At 43.5% G+C, this 23127-nt stretch overlaps 1 protein-coding gene across 5 annotated transcripts in view; it reads right to left on the reverse strand.

The window, feature by feature from the left end:
- Positions 1 to 3181: 3181 nt before the first annotated feature.
- The window catches only part of LOC127058850 (aldo-keto reductase family 1 member C3-like), a 202559-nt gene continuing 182613 nt past the window's right edge, over positions 3182 to 23127 (reverse strand). For all 5 annotated transcript variants that reach the window (XM_050969224.1, XM_050969293.1, XM_050969252.1 and 2 more), the window contains 3 exons: positions 5748 to 5913; positions 4751 to 4833; positions 3182 to 3471 (listed from right to left, as the gene is read on the reverse strand). In XM_050969224.1, coding sequence (XP_050825181.1) covers positions 3432 to 3471; positions 4751 to 4833; positions 5748 to 5913 — 289 coding nt within the window. In that variant the 3' untranslated portion in view covers positions 3182 to 3431. The remainder of the gene's footprint in view (positions 3472 to 4750; positions 4834 to 5747; positions 5914 to 23127) is intronic.

The following is a 23127-nucleotide window of genomic DNA, read 5'->3' on the forward strand; positions in this document are numbered from 1 at the left end:
GCTTCCACTGACGTCAGTGGACTTTTGGATCAGGTCTTGAGAGCTGAGCTCTCCCTGGGATCATTCCATCTGTTTTATTAACGCAGAGAGTTAAGTGTGATCCTGTCAAGTGCCCATGTGATTCAAGTGCTGCTTTCAATGCAAGAAAAAAATGTAACATGGGAGGTTTTTTTAAGGTAACAATGTTACCTAACTTCACAGTTCTTATTAAAAGCTTTGGGCCGGGATGATCAACAAGATCTGCAGTCCAAACTCAGCCCTTGACAAGAAGCCAGCACAGGCCTCAGGTGAGCTAAGCTTAGGTGGCTGAGTTTGGGGGTTATCGATGTTACCATTTGATACTTCAGTCACAATCTTCCTCCTAATAAATTCCCCTTACCTTTTATGGGAGCAGGATTGGGCATCTGTATGGAAAAGTTGTCTGGGTGATAGAGAAGGAGAAACCAAATGTAATGAGGCAGGTCTAAGTTCTTGAGATCTTGTGTAATAGATGGGCTCTGAGCAGAGGAATAGTTAATCAGGCCATTAATGTTAGCAATAATGACTAAAAATGCTTGATGCATATTGGAGCAAGGTAAGGACTTCAGTAGCTCAGACATAGGTTAGGGGCTTGATACAGGAGTGGGTGGGTGGGTGAGATTCTGTGGCCTGCATTGTGCAGGAGGTCAGACTAGATGATCATAATGGTCCCTTCTGACCTTAAAGTCTATGATTCTATAAAATATTAGTAAGGATATAAGAGTATCAAAAATCAAACCCGAAATTCTATCTCAGACTAACAAAGAGGCCTATATACTAACACCTTACTCCTGCAGCCCAGGTGTGGTGCATTACAGGTAGCTGGGCTCCTTGGAGATTATGGGCCAGATCCACAGCGGGGACAGCTCCATTTATGCAGAGAGTGACTCTCAACATGCATGAGGCAATAGTGGAGCGATGTAACATACCCTATCATGGCTCATTGCTGTATTATATGTATCTCCATCAGGGCCGTCCTTAGGATTTATGGTGTCCTAGGCAGGATTATTAAATTGGTGCCTCTATGCCAGCCTTGCTCTGAACAACACAAACATAAGCTTACAGTATTGGAAAACTTGCCACATGCATGTTATTGAAACCAGTTTAACTTAATGAAGCACACTGTAACGCTGATGGACTAGCACTAAAGAAGTAGCACTATAGAAAAAATTCTGATTTGACAGAATGATGCAAATAATATATATTTTTTAAATCTGTCAACATATTATTGGAAGTTTATATGAAGAGGTATTGAAACAAGGATTTGTTTTTAATTAAAAGCAATCTTTCTGGCTTTTTGGGCTGCAAAGTCAGTAATAATGTCATCGTATGACAAAGAGATGTCTTGTTCAATTGCAAGAACAGCAAGACCAGTCAAGTGTTCCTGACTCATTGTAGAGTGGAGTTAGTTTTTAATGAGCTTTAGTTTTGAGAAACTCTGTTCTCCTGATGCTCCTGCTACAGGAATTGTCAACAGAATACGAGTGGCAAAAGTTTGCTGATACGAATAAACTGTACAATGTCCATCACTGATTTTGCATGTGGCAACATTGATGACAGTTCCTTCCCCCACCCCTTCCCAGAGACCCCAGCAGCCAATCCCCTCCCTCAGACTGTGCTGTATTCAGCTCTCTCTAGGACCCAGCAGCCCTGGTCTTACATGCTCCGCTGCTTCTTGTCTGGCAGAGCGGTGCCCCCAGACCTAGTGGTGCCCTAGGCTGCTGCCTATTCTGCCAATGACTAAGGATGGCCCTGATCTTTATTGGCCACATTATTTGCATTACCTGAAAATATTCTGGGCCAGGTCAGGAGCTGGTTTAAATTAGCATAACGCAAGTGAGTCAAATTCCCTTCTCAGCTACATGCGTGTGACTCAGTGGTGTACTAAGAAGGTGGAAGTAAGAGGAGCATCACATCCCTTGACCTCAATGGAGCTGCGCTGATTTACGCTCACTGGGGAACTGGAATTCTGCATTTAAAGCTAAAGTCTTGACCCTTCTTTGCAGTAGAAGAAAAATCCTAGTGCAAAACAACTGCATATTTTGTTGCACAGGGGAAGCAGGATTCCCACCTGTGACAGGTTACCTGGGGTGCAATCTGGAACTGGGGTACCGCTGAACCTTCTGTCTTACCAGCCTGGGTTCCCTCTCACACTGTGACCCTGTGGCAAGCTGCAAACTCTTCCAGGTACAGCACTAGTAACAATAAGACTATCTGCAGGATGTGTGTGTGTGTGTGTGTGTGAGAGTGAGAGTGAGATTGAATTCATATTCTAACTGTTGTATTTTTGATAAACATAGCTTATTGCCTTTTCTCCTGAAAAAGATCCCGTGCGCTTCTTATAAGCATAACATAGTTCCCAGGAAGCGGCTGCCAGGTACCTGCAGCTCCTAGACTCATGAGCAGCCAGGGAGAGTCCATGTGCTGCCCTCGCACCTGCTGGCACTGCCCCTACAGCTCCCATTGGTTGGGGTTCCCAGACAGTGGGAGCTGCGGAGCCAACCCTTGAAGTGGTGGCAGTGCATGGAGCCTCCCTGGCTGCCCATGCATCTAGGGGCTTCAGGGACATAATGGCCACTTCCAGGAGCCATGCGGAGATAGGGCAGGCAGAGAGCCTACCTTTGTCCCTGGATCCCTGCTGTGCTGTGGACCAGATTTTAATGGCTGGTGCTGACCAGAGCTGCTAGGGTCCCTTTTTGACTGGGCTTTCTAGTCAAAAACCAGACACCTGGCAACCCCTGGCTGATGGCTTGACAAAGATCAGAGAAGAGGTGGAGCTGTTGGATCAGCCACTACATAGATCCACCAGCTGTTTCCTCCTTCATCCCAAGGAGTCCGAGAGCAGCAGTAACAGACACTACTGCAGACTGAAGAGGCTGTTAACAGCATGGAATGGCTTTGCTGCCATTCACCATTCTACGCCCCAACAGAATTCTGGGCAAAGCTAATTGTTGTGTTGCAAAATCCAGGTTTGCATGCTGCTGAGTGATGTCAATGCCCACCAAAGTGGACAGACCCCCTCGTTTTTCAAACCAGCTCAGCCAACCACACTTTGGGGACCTACAGCACCTCACACAGAGCACTTCTAAGGGACCTGGGTCTGCTGGCTCTGAGAATGAAGAAAAGAAACAATTATCAAAGAATAGAGACTAGACTCAATAAGTGCATTACACAGACATCTTTATTTTTTCCCAATTAGCAATGAAGTGCCATTCCATTCAGAGACTGAGTTGTTTAGAATTTCTGTTTAAATGTACAGCGTAGATCTCTTGACATCACCAGCAGAAGGTGGGTTTCCAGAACAGGGTTCTTCTCTAGGACTAATCACAGGAATGGAGCAAGGGATGAAATGTATGAATGATTTTCCTTATGCATGAAATAAAATCAGGAACAATGAAAAAAGATCCTTTCCATTATTCATCCCTAAATGGAAACTGTGGGTGGCCCAAAAATCTAAAAAGAAAGGTGACATTTATGAACAATCCACCCATAACTATATTATTAGGACATCTGAATGCATAATGCAGGGATCTCAAAGAGCACACATGCAACATTTTCTACCTGTCTAAGGGCTTTCTTTCATCTGTACTACCTAAACACGTGAGTGCTCTAATGTACAGTCTCTAGTGAGAAGACATGTTACAGCAACAGGTTGTTGAGTTCAGTGTTAGGGTTGCCAACATTTTACTTGCACAAAACCGAATACCCTTGCCCCGCCTCTGCCTGTGGCTCCTTCGAGGCCATGCCCCTGTCCTACCCTTTCTCTGAGGCCCCACCCCCGCTCACTCTACCCTCCTCTGTCGCTTACTTTCCCCATCCTCACTCACTTGCTTGTTTTCACAGGGCTGGCTTAGAGTGTTGCGGTGTGGGAGAGGGTTAAGGCTCTGGCTGGGATTATGGGTTCTTGGGTGAGGCCAGAAATTAGGAGTTCAGGGTGCAGGAGGGGGTTCTGGGCTGAGGTAGTAGATTGGGATGTGGGAGGGGGTGAGTGCTCCGGTTGGGGGTGCAGAATCTGGGTGGGGTTGGGGATGAGGGGTTTGGTGTACAGGAGGATGCTCCAGGCTCAGTTTGAGTGGCTTGGAGAGCAGAAGAGGGATCAGGGCTAGGGTAGGGGGTCGGGGCGTGATGGAGGGGGTTGGGGTGCAGGCTCCAGGTGGCGCTTACCTCAGGCATCTCCTGGAAGCACTGGCATAGCCCCTCTCTGGCTCCGATGCGGAGGCACGGCCAGGTGGCTCTGACGCTGCGGTGTCTGCAGGCACCCGCATCCTAACAGCTCCTATTGGCCATGGTTCCTGTCCAACGGGTGCTGCGGAGCCAGTGCTTGGGGAATGGGCAGCATGCAGAGCCCCCTGGCTGCCTCTACACGTAGAAGCTGGAGGAGGGACATGCTGCGGCTGCCTTAGCCCTGCTGCACTGCTGATTGGACGTTTAAATGGCTCTGTCAGCAATGGTGACTGGAGCTAGGTGAAAAACCAGACACCTGGCAATTCTATTCAGTGTGGGTGCTGGGTGATGTTGGTAGCCTGTGATCAGACTAAATGATCTGGTCATCCCTTCTGGCCTTAAACTGCATGACTCCATTCCAGTCCTAATAGCTATGATCGTAAGTACATTCTTTGTCATCACTAGGGTCAGTATAACACAAAACCTTATTTCTTTGTGGGGTGACCACTGCTGCCTTTCTTCTGCCTCTCCACAGAGTTCTAAAATACTGCAAAGTATTATGACTTACGGTTCTAAAAGCAAATAGGGACGGTTTTTGTTCATCCCATCAATGGTTTTCATGTCCTCCTCAGAGAGCTGGAAGTCAAAAACCTGACCCAGAAGACAGGATCAAACATTGGGTTATTCCTGCAGGATGCATGTTTGTTGGCAGAACCACAAACCTCATGTTATATGAAGAGGAAATGAAATAGATATATGAATTTGGGCCTGCTCTTTCCACTGTATTTTAGATATTTCAGAGGTGAAGGGTATGTAGCTATGTAACTGTTGTGATTTTATTTTCTGTGAATTTCACCTTTAAATTTGTTTGCAGAGGCAGCTGCCATTCTGGGAAATAAAAGGCATGTTATAGAGGAGATACACACTGTGCTCTCTCATGTAGATGTACTTTCTTGTTTTGTTCTTTCCCTTAATCTAGAATAAATCAGTCAGTCTGATATTCCTTGGGTATGGAAAATAGAACAACTGATCTCTTTGGAAACTAAAATATCTAGGAAAGCTGTTTAAGACCCTGGATTCAACTGGGCAGAGGAGGACATAGCAGAGTTTGGAGAGGGCCCGTGGTCTAGGCAAGAGGCTGAGGGCAGGAAAGGGGCACACTTCTACTGGAAGATCATTTGTCTTTCCAATGCTCAAAGGGGCCTATATTCCCATCTGATACCAAGAGTAGCATTAGTCATTTTGAGAAAGGGCTCCACAAATCAGTAGCTCCCTCAGAATTTTGCCTTTGGGAGACGCAAGGAGGACTCCAGGGTTTTTTCTCCCTCCATATTATTATTTGTTCTCTGGTGGGTGCCAAGTTACACAGTTCAAATGTTAAAGTGGCAAAAGCCTTCTCTAAGACGAGAGAACCTGCCTGAGAACAATCAGACATTGTGTAGCGCAGTTCTCAGGCAGGATCCTGCAGTGCCATACTGTACAAGGGCACAAAAGTTCTCCCTCCTCTACTGTGTCCCATCAAAATCTGGACATCTCATACTCTTTTCTCTGCACTCCTGCTTTACCTGGAAGTTTTCTTCAATACGCTTTCTGGTGAAGCTTTTAAAGAGGACCACGATACCACGCTGCAGCTGGTAGCGCAGGGCTACTAGAGCGGGGCTTTGGTTGTATTTTTTGGCACTTGCATCCAATACTGGGTCCTCCAGCAGAACTGGGGTGCTTTGGTCTATCCTAGAAGGGAAACAGAGAAACAGGGCGCATTTCTGGGATGAGGAATGCAGTCATCTCAGCCTAGTGAGGACAATAGCTGTATAATCTGAAGATAACCTAGCAGGTCTTTTCCAGTTCTCATTTTTATTCTATAACTCTATAAATACCAGATATTTTGAAGACAGAGGGTACTTTCCCCTCCCTCCAACCCATTTTTGAGGTTCTAAACCTGGGAGCCCGGTCCAGTTTCTTTCCTTAACAGTTCTTGTCTCTCTGTGATCCCAGAACAAAATAGGCTTCAAGGAGGATATCCTTGGATTTGCAGAAGGCCAGTAATTTGCCTTGGTTGAGATAAGGGTGACATTCAACCTACAGAATCACCCCCCAACCCAAAATTGAGATTTCAGATCATATAAGCAGCAGTTAGACAAAAGAAACAGCGGATGCTATGTCGAGGGGATACAGAATGTTAAAATATCAAAAGTAAATTTCAATAAAATATCCTTCAATTAAAATACAGCCCAGCAGTGCAAGTGACCATGGGGTGCAGTTTAGCTGATAACAAATCCCCCAAAACAGTTTCTCTAGTAGAGGACAGTGAAGCCAATACATGCTGTGTGGGGATAGGCTTAATAAGGACTTATAAACCGAGGGCCAAATCCTGCCTGCCTTAAGCATGTGTGTTGTCCCCCTTACAGCTCATTAAGTCTTCTATAAGCAGGTTTTGGCCCATCGTGTATTGTTATGCAGCTAGGATATAGATCAATATCATGTCCTGGACCAACACTGCCATTAAAGCCATGGCTATTAGTTATAGTGAGATAATTACGAATAGATGTTCTATGGGTCTTTACTGAGACCAGTTGTAACTGTAGATATGGACGATATGGCACTCTCATTCTAAGCCCTTCGTTTCAGTGGCTGCTAACTTCCCCTCATGTGGTCTCTTGGGATAAAATTTCTCAAGCTTGGTCTCAACTCACAAGTGATTTTTTGAGGAGGAGGAAAGAAATTGAATCAAAATCAGTTTTTGAGTTGTCCAACTATGAAACAACAGTTTTTTCCTCAAGACAAGACATTTTTCTCTTACATATTTTAATACTGAAATTTAAAAGTTTAGATTTACATCTTCAAAATTACCTTCTACCTATATATAATCCTCCATATAGAACTTGTGCTATGCTAAGTTTTAAAAAATATATTACTTGAGAGGTAAAATTTTTCAACTACTGACTATGGGATGTTGTGCATATCCTGTGTTATTTTGCTTATCATATATAACTCAATTCTTTCCCTTTATCCAGCATGTATGGAATACATCTGGGTATCTATGTGAAAAGTAGGCAAAGAGATTAGACAGTCACATTTCTGAGTATGAGTTTGGATAACCTGGTAACAAAACATCCTCACGTTCAAAGCAGAGAAAGGTTGGTGCTCTGAATGTCCATTCCCCTAGCAGGGGAATGAGGTAGCAGGAGAGGAGATCTGGATGTGCAGGAAGCAGCTGGGTCTCTCTTTCTCCTGCCCCTCTCAAACACTGTTTCCTTTATGGGTATTTTCTACTTTATTATTAGTTTCTCCATGAATTTAGTGATGAGCACAAACAAAGCCCTTTTCCAAACTCCATAAAATTACAGTTTCTTTTTTTCAGAACTTGAACCTAAATCTGAATTTGCTAATGGCCCCTGTCTTTAACATCAACTGGTCCTAACACCCAAAAATTCTGAGGAGTTCAATATCAGGGTCTAACTCTTGTGGCTTGTGTCTACTTGAAGTGGAGTAATAAGGAAGTTTCCCTTTTGATTTAAAAGGCTGGACATAAGTTCCTGCTGAGAAAGACATTCTGGAGTGTCTGCTTCCTGTAGCACTGAGGTTCTTCCCCTATAAATGAAACTCTTCTCTGACTACAAGTTCTGAATTTCTTCTAACTCATCAATTTTAGGTCTCCATCCAAAGCTCAGAGTTTTACCTGGTTGAGAACAGGTTTATACTTGAGACCTGGTTTGTTCAGGATCATCTCCAGTTGTCTGATGTTGAAGTTGGACACTCCAATGGACTTCACCAAGCCTGCGTCTTTACATGCCTCCATGGCCTGGGAAAAACAACAATGGCCAGTTCCATTATCACTACTGGTAGGATGATTTCCGTAAGACTAGAAAAATATGCTCAACTGGGTTCACTCCACCAAAATATCATTACACATACAGTAGGGGACATTTGATTTGTTCTAGGACAAAACTCTGATTTAGAGACAGTCATTTTCCAACTGTTCACTTAAGCATCAGATCTCTATCCAATCCACTGAAATAAAGTAATCTTTTCCCCCAGTAGAAAGTAGATAACTTGGCCACTGCTGCTCTCAGTTGTTTTCTCCCTAATTTGTCCCTCACACATACAGAACCTCATAGTGATACTCAATCATTGCTAGTGAACAATGCAGAAATAATGGTACCACATAAGTATGGGATTATGAACACCAGTTTAAGAGTTTTATATAAAAAAAATTGAGTATGAAAATTAAAGGGAAAACACAAAAAATATTGAGGGAGATGGACAGATGCAGTGATCATCATTAGCGTGTCCGTATTTACTGACAGCAGCCATGCTGTGGTGTCTGAGATGCACCAGTGTTTCCATGCTCTGATAATAGATAATGACTGCAGGGTCTCAGATCACAAGCAGTGTTATGATAACAATGGTATGATGCCAAATCCTGTTTACTTTTTTCATTTAATATAAAAAGCTTGCTAGAGTCCACTGAAGGGAAGGCACATATCAGAGGGGAAGTTTTAGCTTTTCCCTTTTAAATGAGGGAGTTTAGTTAATGCTCATGAAAATGAGTAACCGACAGCACTAATTAGAACCTGGGATAATGTGAGCAGACACTATGCTAACTTCTCCAAAGCTCTACCAATGCACCTTGATTCTGACCTGATGCCCCTTTGTATTTCATTTCTGGCCTCTCTTGATATAGAAGCATCAATAGAATTAAACTGACTGATGGATTTTGTAATGTGGGTAAGCGTGGACAGACTTTGAACCTCGCTCTTCAGTGCTGACTGGGTGGCCCACTAATAAGCTGCAATGCCGAGCCACTCAAAGAGCATTAGCTAAAGAATTAGGGATCTGATGGAGTCCTCGTCTTGACTGACTCTACGGCAGAATATTTCATCCTGTCTCTGTGGAAAATATCACCTGTAAAGCCCAGACTACAGTTCTGTCCCTGATAATGCCTGTGGCAATATCCCTGTCCTAAGACCAGGGAAGGCCAAAGCATCTCAAAGTGAGGTTCTGCTCTACAAAGTGATTTTTTTTTAAACAGAAAGGGCACGTGAGATTTCATGCTTGTTGTCCCTCAGTGATTTCCCCCTCAAATCTGCTTAGTTCACACTTAAAAATATATTCACTTAACTAGCTGCCCTGAACACTCATTGAGGGTCTGGGCTATGCACATTTATTGTTCTGGTTTAATTCTATCAGTCTGACACTGATGGAGTAACCTACCCTAGTATGATGGGGCAGCTCCTGCAGCAGTCAAGAAAAGGTTAAAGAGGTCCTAGGCACAACCCATCAAATGCATGAGGCTTGTCAAGGCTGGAGAAGGGTAGGACCTTAAAAGGGAGGATACTGGCTCAGTCTGGGTGGGAATCTTGTGTGAGCAGAGCTAGAGCTCCCCAGGAGACAGGGGTTCTTTCCTGAGGAAACTGCGTGAGCACACTGGCCCTCTGAGGAAGTAGAGGGACTGGCTTTTCTATACATTCTCCTTTGCCCTCTAAAAAGGTCATATGACTGAAAGACCCCAGAAGTCTGAGCACTCTCCAAGTAACAGTCTGCTGGCTGACTAAGGAGACTAGATTGGCTCTTAATTAACACTGTGTTATTCATATCACTCACCTTCCAAGTTTGACGGAGATCTATAACATCGAAAATGAATTTTCCATTTTCATCCTTTTTGCAATGTATCTGTCCCAGGCTAAAAATAAAAGGAAAATCCCCCTTGGTCATGATACTTTTTACACAAGTGAATTTTAACTATTTTGTGGCCAAGGAACGCGTTTTAAGGAGAAGGAGTGAGCGAGGGAAGGTATTGAACTCTAAAGCTGGATAAAAGCTATAGAATGGTTTTATCTAAAATGTGGAAATGGCAGAAGTGCTAATTGACTTTTTTGTTTCAGTTTTCACTGAAAAGGTTAGTACTGATTGGACCTCTACCCATGAAAATGAGGTAGGATCGGGGTGCCAGAACAGAAGGGGCCAGGCGGCCATGGCTCCCCCCCTACTTTCTTACCAGTCATAAGGGTGAGTGACAGGAGGCAGAAAGGAGCGAGAAGGGAACGGGGTCTTGGGGGGAAAAAGCACCATGGGAGTGGGGCCTCTGGGGAAGTGGCATCAATGTGGGAGCGGGGTCTTTGGGGAATAGGCAGTTTGATGGCAGTGGCTCAGGGAGAAGGGGTGGCATCAGGGCCGAGGCTTGGGGAAAAGGAGTGGTGTGGGGCCTTGGTTTGGGTGCCTGTGCCCCCTCATCCTTTTAGGGTACTTCCGCCACTCCTGCATAGGATATGAGGGTAAAATAGGGAAAGAACAAGTTAAAAATTACTTAGATAAGTTAGATGTCTTGAGTCATCAGGGCCTGATGACTGAGAAGATCTCTGAACACTTAGCAATTGTCTTTGAAAAATCATGGGAGATGGGAGAGATTCCAGAGGACGGGAAAAGGGCAAATACAGTGCCAATCTATAAAAAAAGAAAGAGGGGAGTGGAAATAATGACAACCCATGGAACTTCCTAACTATCAGGGTGGTTAAGTATTGGAATAAATTGCCTAGGGAGATTGTGGATTCTTCATTATTGGAGATTTTTAGGAGCAGGTTAGACAAAAACCTGCCAGGAATGGTCTAAATCAGTGGTTCTCAACCTATTTACTATTGTAGGCCATATCCAGTACTACCTATATGACCCTGAGGATGTCACATGGGTCACAGCTCTGTGTTGATTGGGCTGCAAGTGGCACATGGGCCACAGGTTGGGAACCACTGGTCTAGATAATGCTTAGTCCTGTCATAAGTGCAGGGGACTGGACTAGATGATCTCTTAAGGTCACTTCTAAGCCTATGATTCTACCTTGAACTGAAATGAATGCCTAGAAACAATTTTGTGTCAATAAGAGGATACCTGTTGATACTGGAAAATTAATTAGCTCAGCTAAACACTACTTTGATAAGAAATTCTGTTTATACACAGTGAAAACAAAGTATGCGTGTCAAAAGCAGTTAGTGCCTAGAGATATTACAGATAAACCATATGTGGTGTCACAGAAAACAGATAGCTTCTCTGACAAAAAGAAAGAAGTTTGAATTAATGAACATGATTAATACATTAAAGAAGTTATAGTTGATGACAAGTGATATCAGTAACCCAAGGTTAGTTTGATAGATTATTGGTGAATTTCCAGAGTAACTAGAGTTAGCTTTTGATCCTGAAGTGTATATTTGAAGTTAGAGAGTTTCCAAGATAGTTTGTAAATTTGCCAGTCCATGCACACACACACACACATATATATGGCATAGTATGAACCCAGGAAGCATATGATGTTTTAACAGCAAGGATTAAAAGCGTAATCTCCTTTGATTGTCAAGACCAAAAATATTTCATTATAGATTGTGCCTCATGCATTAGTTTTTCTTTTGTCTTTTGCCTTCCCCTTGAAGACCCATCATAGGCTACTTCTGCAGGCTGGATGTACGACTAGATGGACTATGGGTCTTTTTCAGAACAGCTCTGCTCTAGACCATGGATATACTCCCAAACATTTGTTTTCCTGTGTATATATTTTAAATAAATGTTTACCTTTAGAGACATGGGATTGTGGATAATGAAGAGATCAAGATAGTCAAACGTAAGTTTCTTCAGTGATTGTTCCAGGCAGCTGCGCACAAGTTCAGGACGGTGAAAGGTACTCCAAAGCTGTAATGATTCAAACACAACTGTTCTTTCTGAAGAAGTACTCTCTTGTCTCTTCTTTCTGTAAAAAGCACTTTTCTAAAATGTCTTAGTTATGTCATACCACTGGCTTTACCTTTTCAGCAGAAGGGTTGTGTTGTGAGATGGCTGTGTGCAAAGATGCACATGAGAGTAAGAAGTGAATGTTTCCTGAAGAGGCAGGGCGAGCGGCTGAAATGCAGCCAGGATGTCAGAAGTGCACTTGTCTGTACAGGAACTCTATGTGAGGCCATTCTCAAGGTTAAAAGCTTTTGGGCTAAATTTGTTGTCCTTGGTTATTAGGAGTCACTCTATTGTCTGACTTCAGGAGTCGGCCCTGAATGAAGTAGCTGTGTTAGCTTTGCTTTCACAGAGATAGAGATGAGCGTTGTGCTCAAACCTGTAACTTGTTTTAGAATGTCGTTTCCCAGTTCTGTGAATAATACTCTCCTAAAGGCAATCCTTTTAATATTGGCCTTGACATTGGCAACATTCTTCATAAATTAGACAAAATAACTAGCTGAGGAAGCAGTACGATAAAAATACCAGTGTTAAAACAAAACCTACTTACCTTTCCTGTATAAAATATGTCCTCTCTTTTGACTGTTCCATCTGCAATCTTCTCGTGAACGGCTTGCCCAACCTCCTCCTCAATCCCATATATAAAGGCACCATCAATATGGCGGAAGCCAACTTCAATAGCCACCTTTGTAGCCTCCTCACATTTACTTTTTTGAACCTACCGGTTAAGAAGGTATTGTGTCAATCTCTCTGGATTAGGGATATTTTATGCCAGTCATCTAGAGATCCCCATCTGAAAGACCTAATGTGGAGTTTTTAGATTCTGATACCTTCACATTTAGAATCTTTGAATTTATCTTAAAGGAAATTCAAAGATTCTGGGCCTGATCCTCTATTGCCCAGCATCTTGTGTCATCATCTACACCACAGCAAAGTAAATGGAATATAGGTGTAAAAAGCTACTATTCAGACATAGCAGGTTTTTTACTCCCACTGTGCACAGAAGGAAATAACTCCTTGAAATGCAAAGCCACAGATTATCAGACCCATTATTTCAGTTTTCTTTTTACAAGATTTAAAGGACAATCAGTACAGGACCTTGAGACCAGGAGTGAAGAGCTGTAAGAACCAGATATTAACATACACTATGGATTAGAACCCCCAGTCTAGTTGAGCTAAGCTACAATCTATGTATTTAAAATTTTATTTTCATGATTTATACACCAAACTCATGATTTTGTCAAAATTGAATTATGCTGTTGAATTCTTGAGTTTGGCAGGACCGCATTCCTTTCATGAGTAGTTGTAACAAAGGCAGCTATTAAAACTGCTTGGTGAGAACTATGATTTCATGAACCCTTGATGGTTCTTGGGTAATGACTCAGCTTTCTTCCATCTAGTTACATCTTGACTTTATTAAGATTAATAATTGAAAAATATCTGACAACAGCCACGCTTGCTAGAGGAGAACTCTCCGTTGAGGCATGTGTGATTCTCTTTACACAAAGGCCCCTTACACCACTCTGGCAGTGTGATGCGGCCTTAAATTACCCCCACTTTAGAGTGGTGTCTTAGTATAACTGAGAAACAGGCCTGAGTGAACAGATGCAGTTTACACAGACTGCAGTGTTTAGGAAAGTCGTATTTTAGGAGGTGGCCTTTTCTGGGAGGAGTAGAGAGATCATATCAGTCCGGCTAATACTGTGAAAAGATTGGAAGGACTCACTGAGACATAGGCCTCTACGTCATTTAAGCTTTTGAAAATTTTATCCTTATGAACTAAACCCAGTGAGGTAATTCAGGTGTGGTCACAATTTTACAAAACTGGGGACACTAAAACACAAAGAGGCAAGTAAGATGCCCAAAGGTTACATAAGTGACTGAGAGGCAGAATCAGATCTTCTGACTCCAAGTCCCCTGCTCTGGCCACTAGACCCGTCCCCTCCACACTGGGATCAGCAGGTAGCAGGACTATTGAGAAGGGAGAAATAGGAAATGTTCTCATCTTCCTTCCTTCAGCGTAATTCAGTGAGCAGCACTACAAGTAAAAATAACAAACTTCTCTTTAAAGGGAATTGGTTTCCTTTTAGCTCAGGTTGGGACCAAAATGCATTGGCAGAGACATACGGGCAAAAAACTGGGAAAGGGAGTGCTGTAGGTGAGGGCAAAGGTAGTTACAGAGTGGCTCTGGACTGGAGTAGCTGGGTGCTGGAGGTCAAAGAAAGGTGGATTGACAGATGCATGTGGCACTCTAGGTGGTAGGGTGTGCTATAGATCAGGCGCTTTGGCAGCTCTAGGTCATGGAATCGTGCATCAGCACCACATTCGCTCAGATAATAAATAATAAAATAAATAAAATAATAATAAATAATAAAAACCAACAACCTTTTCTTACAGACGATGATATTCTTACATTTATATACCAGTATCATCTTTCACTCTAAACCCCAAAGCACTTTTCAGACATTGACAATAGTTTTATAAACTAATATACCGGGATCTCATCTTGCAGCCCTTCCTGAAGTGTTACGCGCAATAGTTATAGCAGTGCCCAGCAATGTTGATCAACAAAAGGACAAAGAAAGCCATGAAAGGTTTACTTACTGCATCAGGGCAATAGGTACCAAATCCCAGTGCAGGAATTTTGTTCCCATCGTTCATCTTAATACAACGATCTTTGTCAAGCTCCATCTCTTTACAGTATTTCCTTGATTCTTTACTGAACTCTGAAACTTTGCAGCACTGCTGTATGAGCCAGCAAGAGCTTCAGAAAGAAAACAACTGTACAAAGTCGTAATTTACATGCATTTTTTCCAGGGCGTGGATGAGGAGTAGCAGCCAAGTTAGAGGCAGCAGGCATAAGGGAGGGTGGAACGAAAGTGCAAATTCAACACGACAAAGCAAAATCAGGGAACACACTATCATTATCAAACAATGGGTTCAAAGATCGGTCTTTTTCCTCAACTTTATTGACTTAATATTGCTTCCATGTAACACAGAAAAGCATATAAAAGATCTCCCTTCAAATTCACAATCACTCTACAATGGGCACAAAGCATTTCCAGAAAAATAGAATTAGGAAACTTATACCCGTCAACAAAACATTTTAAAACTAACACTTATCACACGTTACTAAATTTTCAAACTCATCAGAAGAAAGAACAATAACAATTAAATCACATGAAAATAGTACAAGAGAATTGCCTACTGTTTAATTGCTCCTATGAATTACAGATTTGAGAGACCTTAATCTACTGGCTCAAAGAATAAAGATAAGAAACTATGTTATCAAAATCAGAAACAAAACATAATACCTGCATTACATAGAGATCTTTATTCTCCCCTCCCCTGATAATCTAGACCCATGCTAGACATTAGTTGTTCTGAATTTCTGTTTAATATGTTGCTTATAGATCTCTTGTGTGCTCTGCGCTCCCAGAGAAAAGAGTATTTCTCTAGGACAAGGGTGGGCAAACTGTGGCCTGCAGGCCAGATCCGGCCCTTCAGGGCATTGTATCTGGCCCTTCGGATTGCCACCTCCATGGTGCCATGGGCCCTGCACTGCTCCCATAAGCAGCCGGCACCACGTCTCTGTGACCCCTGGAGGAGTGGGGGCAGAGGGCTCCATGCGCTGTCTTTGCCTGTAGATACCTCCACCGAAGCTCCCATTGGCCAGGAATGGGGAACCGTAGCCAATGGGAGCTTCAGGGGAGGTACCCACAGGCAATGGCAGCGCACAGAGCCCTCTGTCCCCACTTCCCCAGGGGCCACAGGGACGTGGTGCTGGCTGCTTCCCGGAGCGTTCCCTCTCCACATCCACATGGGGACTGGCCAGGCCAGCCCCACCTCCCTAAACATTCCTCCACAGTTTGGGGACTTCTGAATTAAAGTCTCCTATTTTCTAAAGCTGGAAAGAGGACAAACAACTCACTTTGAAATTCATTCTCTCTTTGGCACTGAAGTTGCTGGGACATTAACACACACATTCTACTAGCTATTCTCCTTATAATTTTCACTGATAAAGGAAGGAGTTCCAGGATAGCACTCTCTGTATTTCAGCAGAGTTAAAAGTAAATTGTCACCCCCAAACCTCATACATCTGGCTTTCAAATGCTGTCTGTATGAACATCAGCCTTCACACTGCCTCTGCTGAGTAGGAACATGAGCCAATAGGCTGTGAGAAGAGAATGACCGTTAGTGTCTCAGAAGGATAATTGCTCCGAGCCAGCAATTTTTTGTTGTTTGCTGAAATGTCTGCATGTTTAAATCATTGCCTCCAGAGAACACCACACACTCATAGACTCATAGACTCTAGGACTGGAGGGGACCTCGAGAGGTCTTCGAGTCCAGTCCCCTGCCCTCATGGCAGGACCAAATACTGTCTAGACCATCCCTAATAGACATTTATCTAACCTACTCTTAAATATCTCCAGAGATGGAGATTCCACAACTTCCCTAGACAATCTATTCCAGTGTTTAACTACCCTGACAGTTAGGAACTTTTTCCTAATGTCCAACCTAAATCTCCCTTGCTGCAGTTTAAGCCCATTGCTTCTTGTTCTATCATTGGAGGCTAAGGTGAACAAGTTTTCTCCCTCCTCCTGATGACATCCTTTTAGATACCTGAAAACTGCTATCATGTCCCCTCTCAGTCGTCTCTTTTCCAAACTAAACAAACCTAATTCCTTCAGCCTTCCTTCATAGGTCATGTTCTCAAGACCTTTAATCATTCTTGTTGCTCTTCTCTGGACCCTCTCCAATTTCTCCACATCTTTCTTGAAATGCGTTACCCAGAACTGGACACAATACTCCAGCTGAGGCCTAACCAGTGCACAGTAAAGCGGAAGAATGACTTCTCGTGTCTTGTTTACAACACACCTGTTAATGCATCCCAGAATAACGTTTGCTTTTTTTGCAACAGTATCACACTGTTGACTCATATTAAGCTTGTGTTCTACTATGACCCCTAAATCTCTTTCTGCCATACTCCTTCCTAGACAGTCTCTTCCCATTCTGTATGTGTGAAACTGATTGTTCCTTCCTAAGTGGAGCATTTGGCATTTTTCTTTATTGAACTTCATCCTGTTTACCTCAGACCATTTCTCCAATTTGTTCAGATCATTTTGAATTTTGACCCTGTCCTCCAAAGCAGTTGCGATCCTTCCCAGTTTGGTATCGTCTGCAAACTTAATAAGCGTACTTTCTATGTCAACATCTAAATCATTGATGAAGATATTGAACAGAGCCGGTCCCAAAACAGACCCCTGCGTAACCCCACTTGTTATGCTTTTCCAGCAGGATTAGGAGCCATTAATAACTACTCTCTGAGTACGGTTATCCAGCCAGTTATGCACTCACCTTATAGTAGCCCCATCTAAATTGTACTTTCCTAGTTTATCTATAAGAATATCATGCGAGACCATATCAAATGCCTTACTAAAGTCTAGGTATATCACATCCACCACTTTTCCCTTATCCACAAGGCTCGTTATCCTATCAAAGAATGCTATCAGATTAGTTTGAAACGATTTGTTCTTTACAAATCCATGCTGGCTATTCCCTATCACCTTACCACCTCCCAAGTGTTTGCAGATGATTTCTTTAATTACTTGCTCCATTATCTTCCCTGGCACAGAAGTTAAACTAACTGGTCTGTAGTTTCCTGGGTTGTTTTTATTTCCCTTTTTATAGATGGGCACTATATTTGCCCTTTTCCAGTCTTCTGGAATCTCCCCAGTCTCCCATGATTTCCCAAAGATAATAGGTAGGGGCTCAGATACCTCCTCTATTAACTCCTTGAGTATTCTAGGATGCATTTCATCAGGCCCTGGTGACTTGCAGGAATCTAACTTTTCTAAGTGATTTTTTTACTTGCTCTTTTTTTATTTTATCTTCTAAACCTACCCTCTTCCCGTAAGCATTCACTATATTGGACATTCCTTCAGACTTCTCAGTGAAGACCGAAACAAAGAAGTCATTAACATCTCTGCCATTTCCAAGTCTCCAGTTACTGTTTCCCCCTCCTCACTGAGCAGTGGGCCTACCCTGTCCTTGGTCTTCCTCTTGCTTCTAATGTATTGATAAAAAGTCTTCTTGTTTCCCTTTATTCCCATAGCTAGTTTGAGCTCATTTTGTGCCTTTGCCTTTCTAATCTTGCCTCTGCATTCCTGTGTTATTTGCCTATATTCATCCTTTGTAATCTGACCTAGTTTCCATTTTTTATGTGACACCTTTTTATTTTGTAGGTCACGCAAGATCTTGTGGTTAAGCCAAGGTGGTCTTTTGCCACATTTTCTATCTTTCCTAACCATTGGAATAACTTGCTTTTGGGCTCTTAATAGCGTCCCTTTGAAAAATTGTCAACTCTCCTCAGTTGTTTTTCCCCTCAGTCTTGATTTCCATGGGACCTTACCTATCAGCTCTCTGAGCTTACCAAAATCCGCCTTCCTGAAATCCATTGTCTCTATTTTGCTGTACTCCCTTCTACTCTTCCTTAGAATTGCAAAATCTATGATTTCATGATCACTTTCACCCAAGCTTCCTTCTACTTTCAAATTCTCAACGAGTTCCTCCCTATTTGTTAAAATCAAGTCTAGAACAGCTTTCCCCATAGTAGCTTTTTCAACTTTCTGAAATAAAAAGTTGTCTGCAATGCAGTCCAGGAACTTACTGGATAGTCTGTGCCCCGCGGAGTTATTTTCCCAACATATATCTGGATAGTTGAAGTCCCCCATCAACACCAAATCTTGGGCTTTGGATGATTTTGTTAGTTGTTTGAAAAAAGACTCATCCACCTCTTCCACCTGATTAGGTGGCCTGTAGTAGACTCCTAGCACGACATCACCCGTGTTTTTTACCCCTTTTAGCCTAACCCAGAGACTCTTAACACTTCCATCTCCTATGACCATCTCCACCTCAGTCCAAGTGTGTACATTTTTAATATATAAGGCAACACCTCCTCCCTTTTTCCCCTGTCTATCCTTCCTGAGCAAACTATACCCATCCACACCAACATTCCAGTCGTGTGTATTATCCCACCAAGTTTCAGTAATGCCAACAATGTCATAGTTGCATTTATTTATTAGCACTTCCAGTTCTTCTTGCTTATTACCCATACTTCTTGCATTTGTATATAGGCATCTAAGATACTGGTTTGATCTTGCCTCCCAGCTTTGCCCTGAACCTCCTTTCTCTCTGCCATTATAGCCCATGCTCCCTCCTGTTTCCGACCCATCTCCCAGGTCTAGTTCCGCACTTACCTGTGGGGTTTGCTCACCTGTCCCCGTCGAACCTAGTTTAAAGCCCTCCTTACTAGGTTAGCCAGTCTGTGCGCAGATAAGGCCTTTCCCCTCCTCAAAAGGTGAAGGCCATCTCTGCCTAGCAGTGCTTCCTCGAATAGCATACCGTGGTTGAGGAAGCCAAAGCCCTCCTGACGACACCATCTTCGCAGCCAGGCATTCACCTCCACGATGCATCTATCTCTGCCTGGGCCCCTACCTTCGACAGGAAGAATCGAAGAGAATACCACCTGTGCTCCAAACTCCTTAACCCGTACTCCCAGAGCCCTGTAGTCACTCTTGATCTGCTCAGTGTCACACCTCACAGTATCATTTGTGCCCACATGGATGAGAAGCATGGAGTAGTAGTCAGAAGGCTGGATAATCCTCAACAATGCCTCTGTAACATCTCAGATATGGGCCCCTGGCAGGCAGCACACCTCCTGGGTTGAACGGTCAGGGCGACAGATGGGTGTCTCTGTCCCCCTCAGCAGAGAGTCTCCAACCACCACTACCCTAAGTTTCTTATTATCAGTGGTGGCAGCAGACCTCCCAGCCTTAGGGGTACGAGCCTTCCCCTCCTTAACTCTTGGCAGTGATTCCTTCTCTCCTGTATCAAGAAGAGCATAACGGTTATCTATTACCACAGCAGGAGGGTTCGCAGCAGGGGTGGAGCACTGCCTGCTGCCAGAAGTAATCAGCTGCCAGTGTCCACCCTGAGCCATCTCCTTCTCCACTGGTGTGTCAGTAGTCCTGTGAACTGGGACAGCTACGTCAGCTGTCCCCACATGGATACTGTCCAGGAATTGCTCATGGATACGGATGTTCCTCAGCCTAGCCACCTTCTCCTGTAGCTCTCCCACTTGCTGCCTGAGAGATTCCACCAGTAGGCACCTTTCACATTGGATGCCACCCCAGCCTGGATATCAGTAAGTGGAAATTGCAAGTTACAGTCTTTGCAAACCCACACCAGAATCTGGGTAAAAGCATCCATGCTTTGGTGCTCGGTCTGGCTACAGGTGCAGGTGGAGGAGACAGAAACAGTGCTGCCACAGGTGTTGCGGGTTCTCCTAACCATCGTAAGCCTCCCTCTGTTAAACTCTCTCAAATTCCCATCTGCAGCTCCCTGTCCGCTCTGCTCTGCTTTAAACAGAAAGGTTTTGGATGTGGCTTGGTTTATAGGTTCAGGGGACCAGTGGGTCACAGATGAGACCGACAATGGACCCCCACTCCCTTCCTACTCCCCTTCCAAACTCTCTTGCGAAACTCCCTGTTAGCAGCTCCTATTTGCTAAGCTCCCTGGTCGCTTGTGCGCAGCTTTATAAAGCCCTGGCCTGAGTGAATGCCCCGCCCACTGGTTAAGGCACTGTGTGCTTTCAGTGGATCATTGCAGGAATTATCTGAGAACACATCCCGGGTCATTCCCAAGTGAAAGAGTCAAGGCCTTTGCCTTTATGTGCTTTGTTTCATGTTAATATAAAAGTAACAAGCACAAGTTACACACTGGGGGGTTCTGCTGTCTCAGAAAAGGAACTGAGCATGAAGCAAAAGAAGGCCTTTAATTTTGTCTCATGACCATCTCTGACTTGTTCAGCTGCTGTTTGCTATGACTCACAGACACTAGAGATGGAAAAGACCTGCTAAGTTATCCGCATCATGATGCCTGGTACAGGACTGAGCACATTATAGGTACTTTAACAATAATAGTCAGGCCCATTTCCCAGCAAACATAGGATTATTCCCTACAAAGCATGTGTCTGAGAGAATTCAAATAACTCCCAATTTATCTTCTTCATGAAAAGATAGACTAAGCAGAACTGGGAGCTGCATTATAAGAGAAAGTTCCGCTCCCGCAGCCCAGTTATAGTTCATCACAGGTAGCCTAGCTTCTTGGAGGTTATTGGCCAGATCCACAGCTAGGGTACGTTGGCACAGCTCCATTTTAGCAGAGAAGTGACCGTCAACATGCCTGTGGCATTAGTGGAGCAATGTAACATACCCTATCAGGGCTCATTGGTGTATTCTATGTATCTCTATTGGCACATTGTCTGCCTTACCTCAAAATATTCTGGGCCAGGTCATGAGCTGGTTTAAATTAGCGTAATGACAGTGAGTCAAATTCCCTTCTCAGCTACACAGGTGTGACTCAGTGGTGTACTAAGAAGATGGAAGTAAGAAGCGTATCACATCCCTTGACCTCAATGGAGCTGCGCTGATTTATGCTCACTGAGGAGCTGGGATTCTGCATTTAAAGCTAAAGTCTTGACCCTTCTTTGCAGTGGAAGAAAAATCCCAGCGCAAAACAACTGCACCCTCTGCATGATGGCTGATGACTTGACCAAGATCAGAGAAGTGGTGGAGCTGTTCGACCAGCCACTACACAGATCCACCAGCTATTTCCTCCTTCACCCCAAGGAGTCAGAGAGCAGCAGTAGCAGACACTATCACAGCCTGAAGAGGTTGTTAACAGCATACAATGGCTTTGCTGCCATTCCCCATTGGTGATAGAATTCTGGGCAAAGCTGGCTGTGGTGTTGCAAGGTCCAACAGTGATTGCTGGGAATTGTAATCTTTGAGTAAAAATGTAAGAGGAAGTGTGAGTGGGTTTGTGTCAAGATTGGGTCAGGGGCTGCTGCAAGAGTTTCTGCAGCGCTAGGATTGATGTTTTAATTAAAAAAACAAAACTCTTGTTGGATTTTACTCTTTTGGTCTTGGCCTCCACAACTGCACACTGGCCTACATAGTGCTCAGGGTGGATTTGGCCCTGAGTAATATTTAAATAATACCTTGCTTGGTGAACAGAGACTGTGTTATGTCTAATTTTTATGAAGTGCTGCCTGGTTTTAGATCTGTGTGAGCTAAGGAATCCACTTTGTGGGATTTTCAGTCTATGGTTTCTGTTATATTCAGGGTCTAAACCTGCAAGCTCCTAAGTCAAGTCAACACCTGCCAAAGTGGACAGACCCCTTTATTTTTCAAACCAGCTCAGCCAACCCCACTTTGGGGACCTATAACACCTCACACAGGGCACTTTTAAGGGGTCTGGGTCTGCTGGCTCTGAGAATGAAGAATAGAGACTGGACTTAATAAATGTGTTACAAAGACACTTATTTTTTCCTCACTAGCAATCAAGTACCATTCCATTCAGACACTGAGTTGTTTTGAATTTCTGTTTTAATGTACAATATAGATCTTTTGATATCATCAGCATTATCTAGGCTTCCAGTACAGCGTGCTTCTCTAGGACTAATCACAGGAATGGGGCAGGGAGATGAAATGTATGTCTGATTTTCCTTTTGTGTGAAATAAAATCAGGAACAATGAAAAGATTCTTTCCATTATTCATCTATGAATGGAAACTGAGGGTGGCCCATAAAACTAAAAAGAAAAAGTAACATTCATGAACTATCCACACTAACTACATTACTAGGACATCTGAGTGCAAAATGCAGGGATCTCAAAGAGTAGAAATGTGATATTTTCTACCTATCTTAGGGTTTTCTATAGGCCCATCACTCTACTATTTTAGCACATGAATACTCTAATATACAGTAGCTATTGAGATGGCATTACATTACAGCAGAGTTTATACTTGATACCTGTGTTTACTTGGAAGTTAGTAAAGATCAAAGAAAACATTGGGTCATAACTATCTGACTGCCTATGGCAGAAGCCTGTTACAAGAGATAATTATTCTCAGTAAACAGGGAGGCTAAAAAAAGTAATAGTGGGCTTTGATGAAGAGGGAAAAATTGTCTTTAAAATGCAGACAGGCCCAAACCTGAGTGTGTTTTGGTTTAGCCCTTTGCAGATGTAAACACCACCCAGATCAAAGAATGTTTAATCTAGACCAGTGGTTCTCAAAGCTGGTCCGTTGCTTGTTCAGGGAAAGCCCCTGGCGTGCCGAGCCGGTTGGTTTATCTGCCACATCTGCAGGTTCGGCCGATGGCAGCTCCCA

Source organism: Gopherus flavomarginatus, chromosome 1 (genome assembly GCF_025201925.1).
Source record: "Gopherus flavomarginatus isolate rGopFla2 chromosome 1, rGopFla2.mat.asm, whole genome shotgun sequence".
Lineage (NCBI taxonomy): Eukaryota > Metazoa > Chordata > Testudines > Testudinidae > Gopherus > Gopherus flavomarginatus.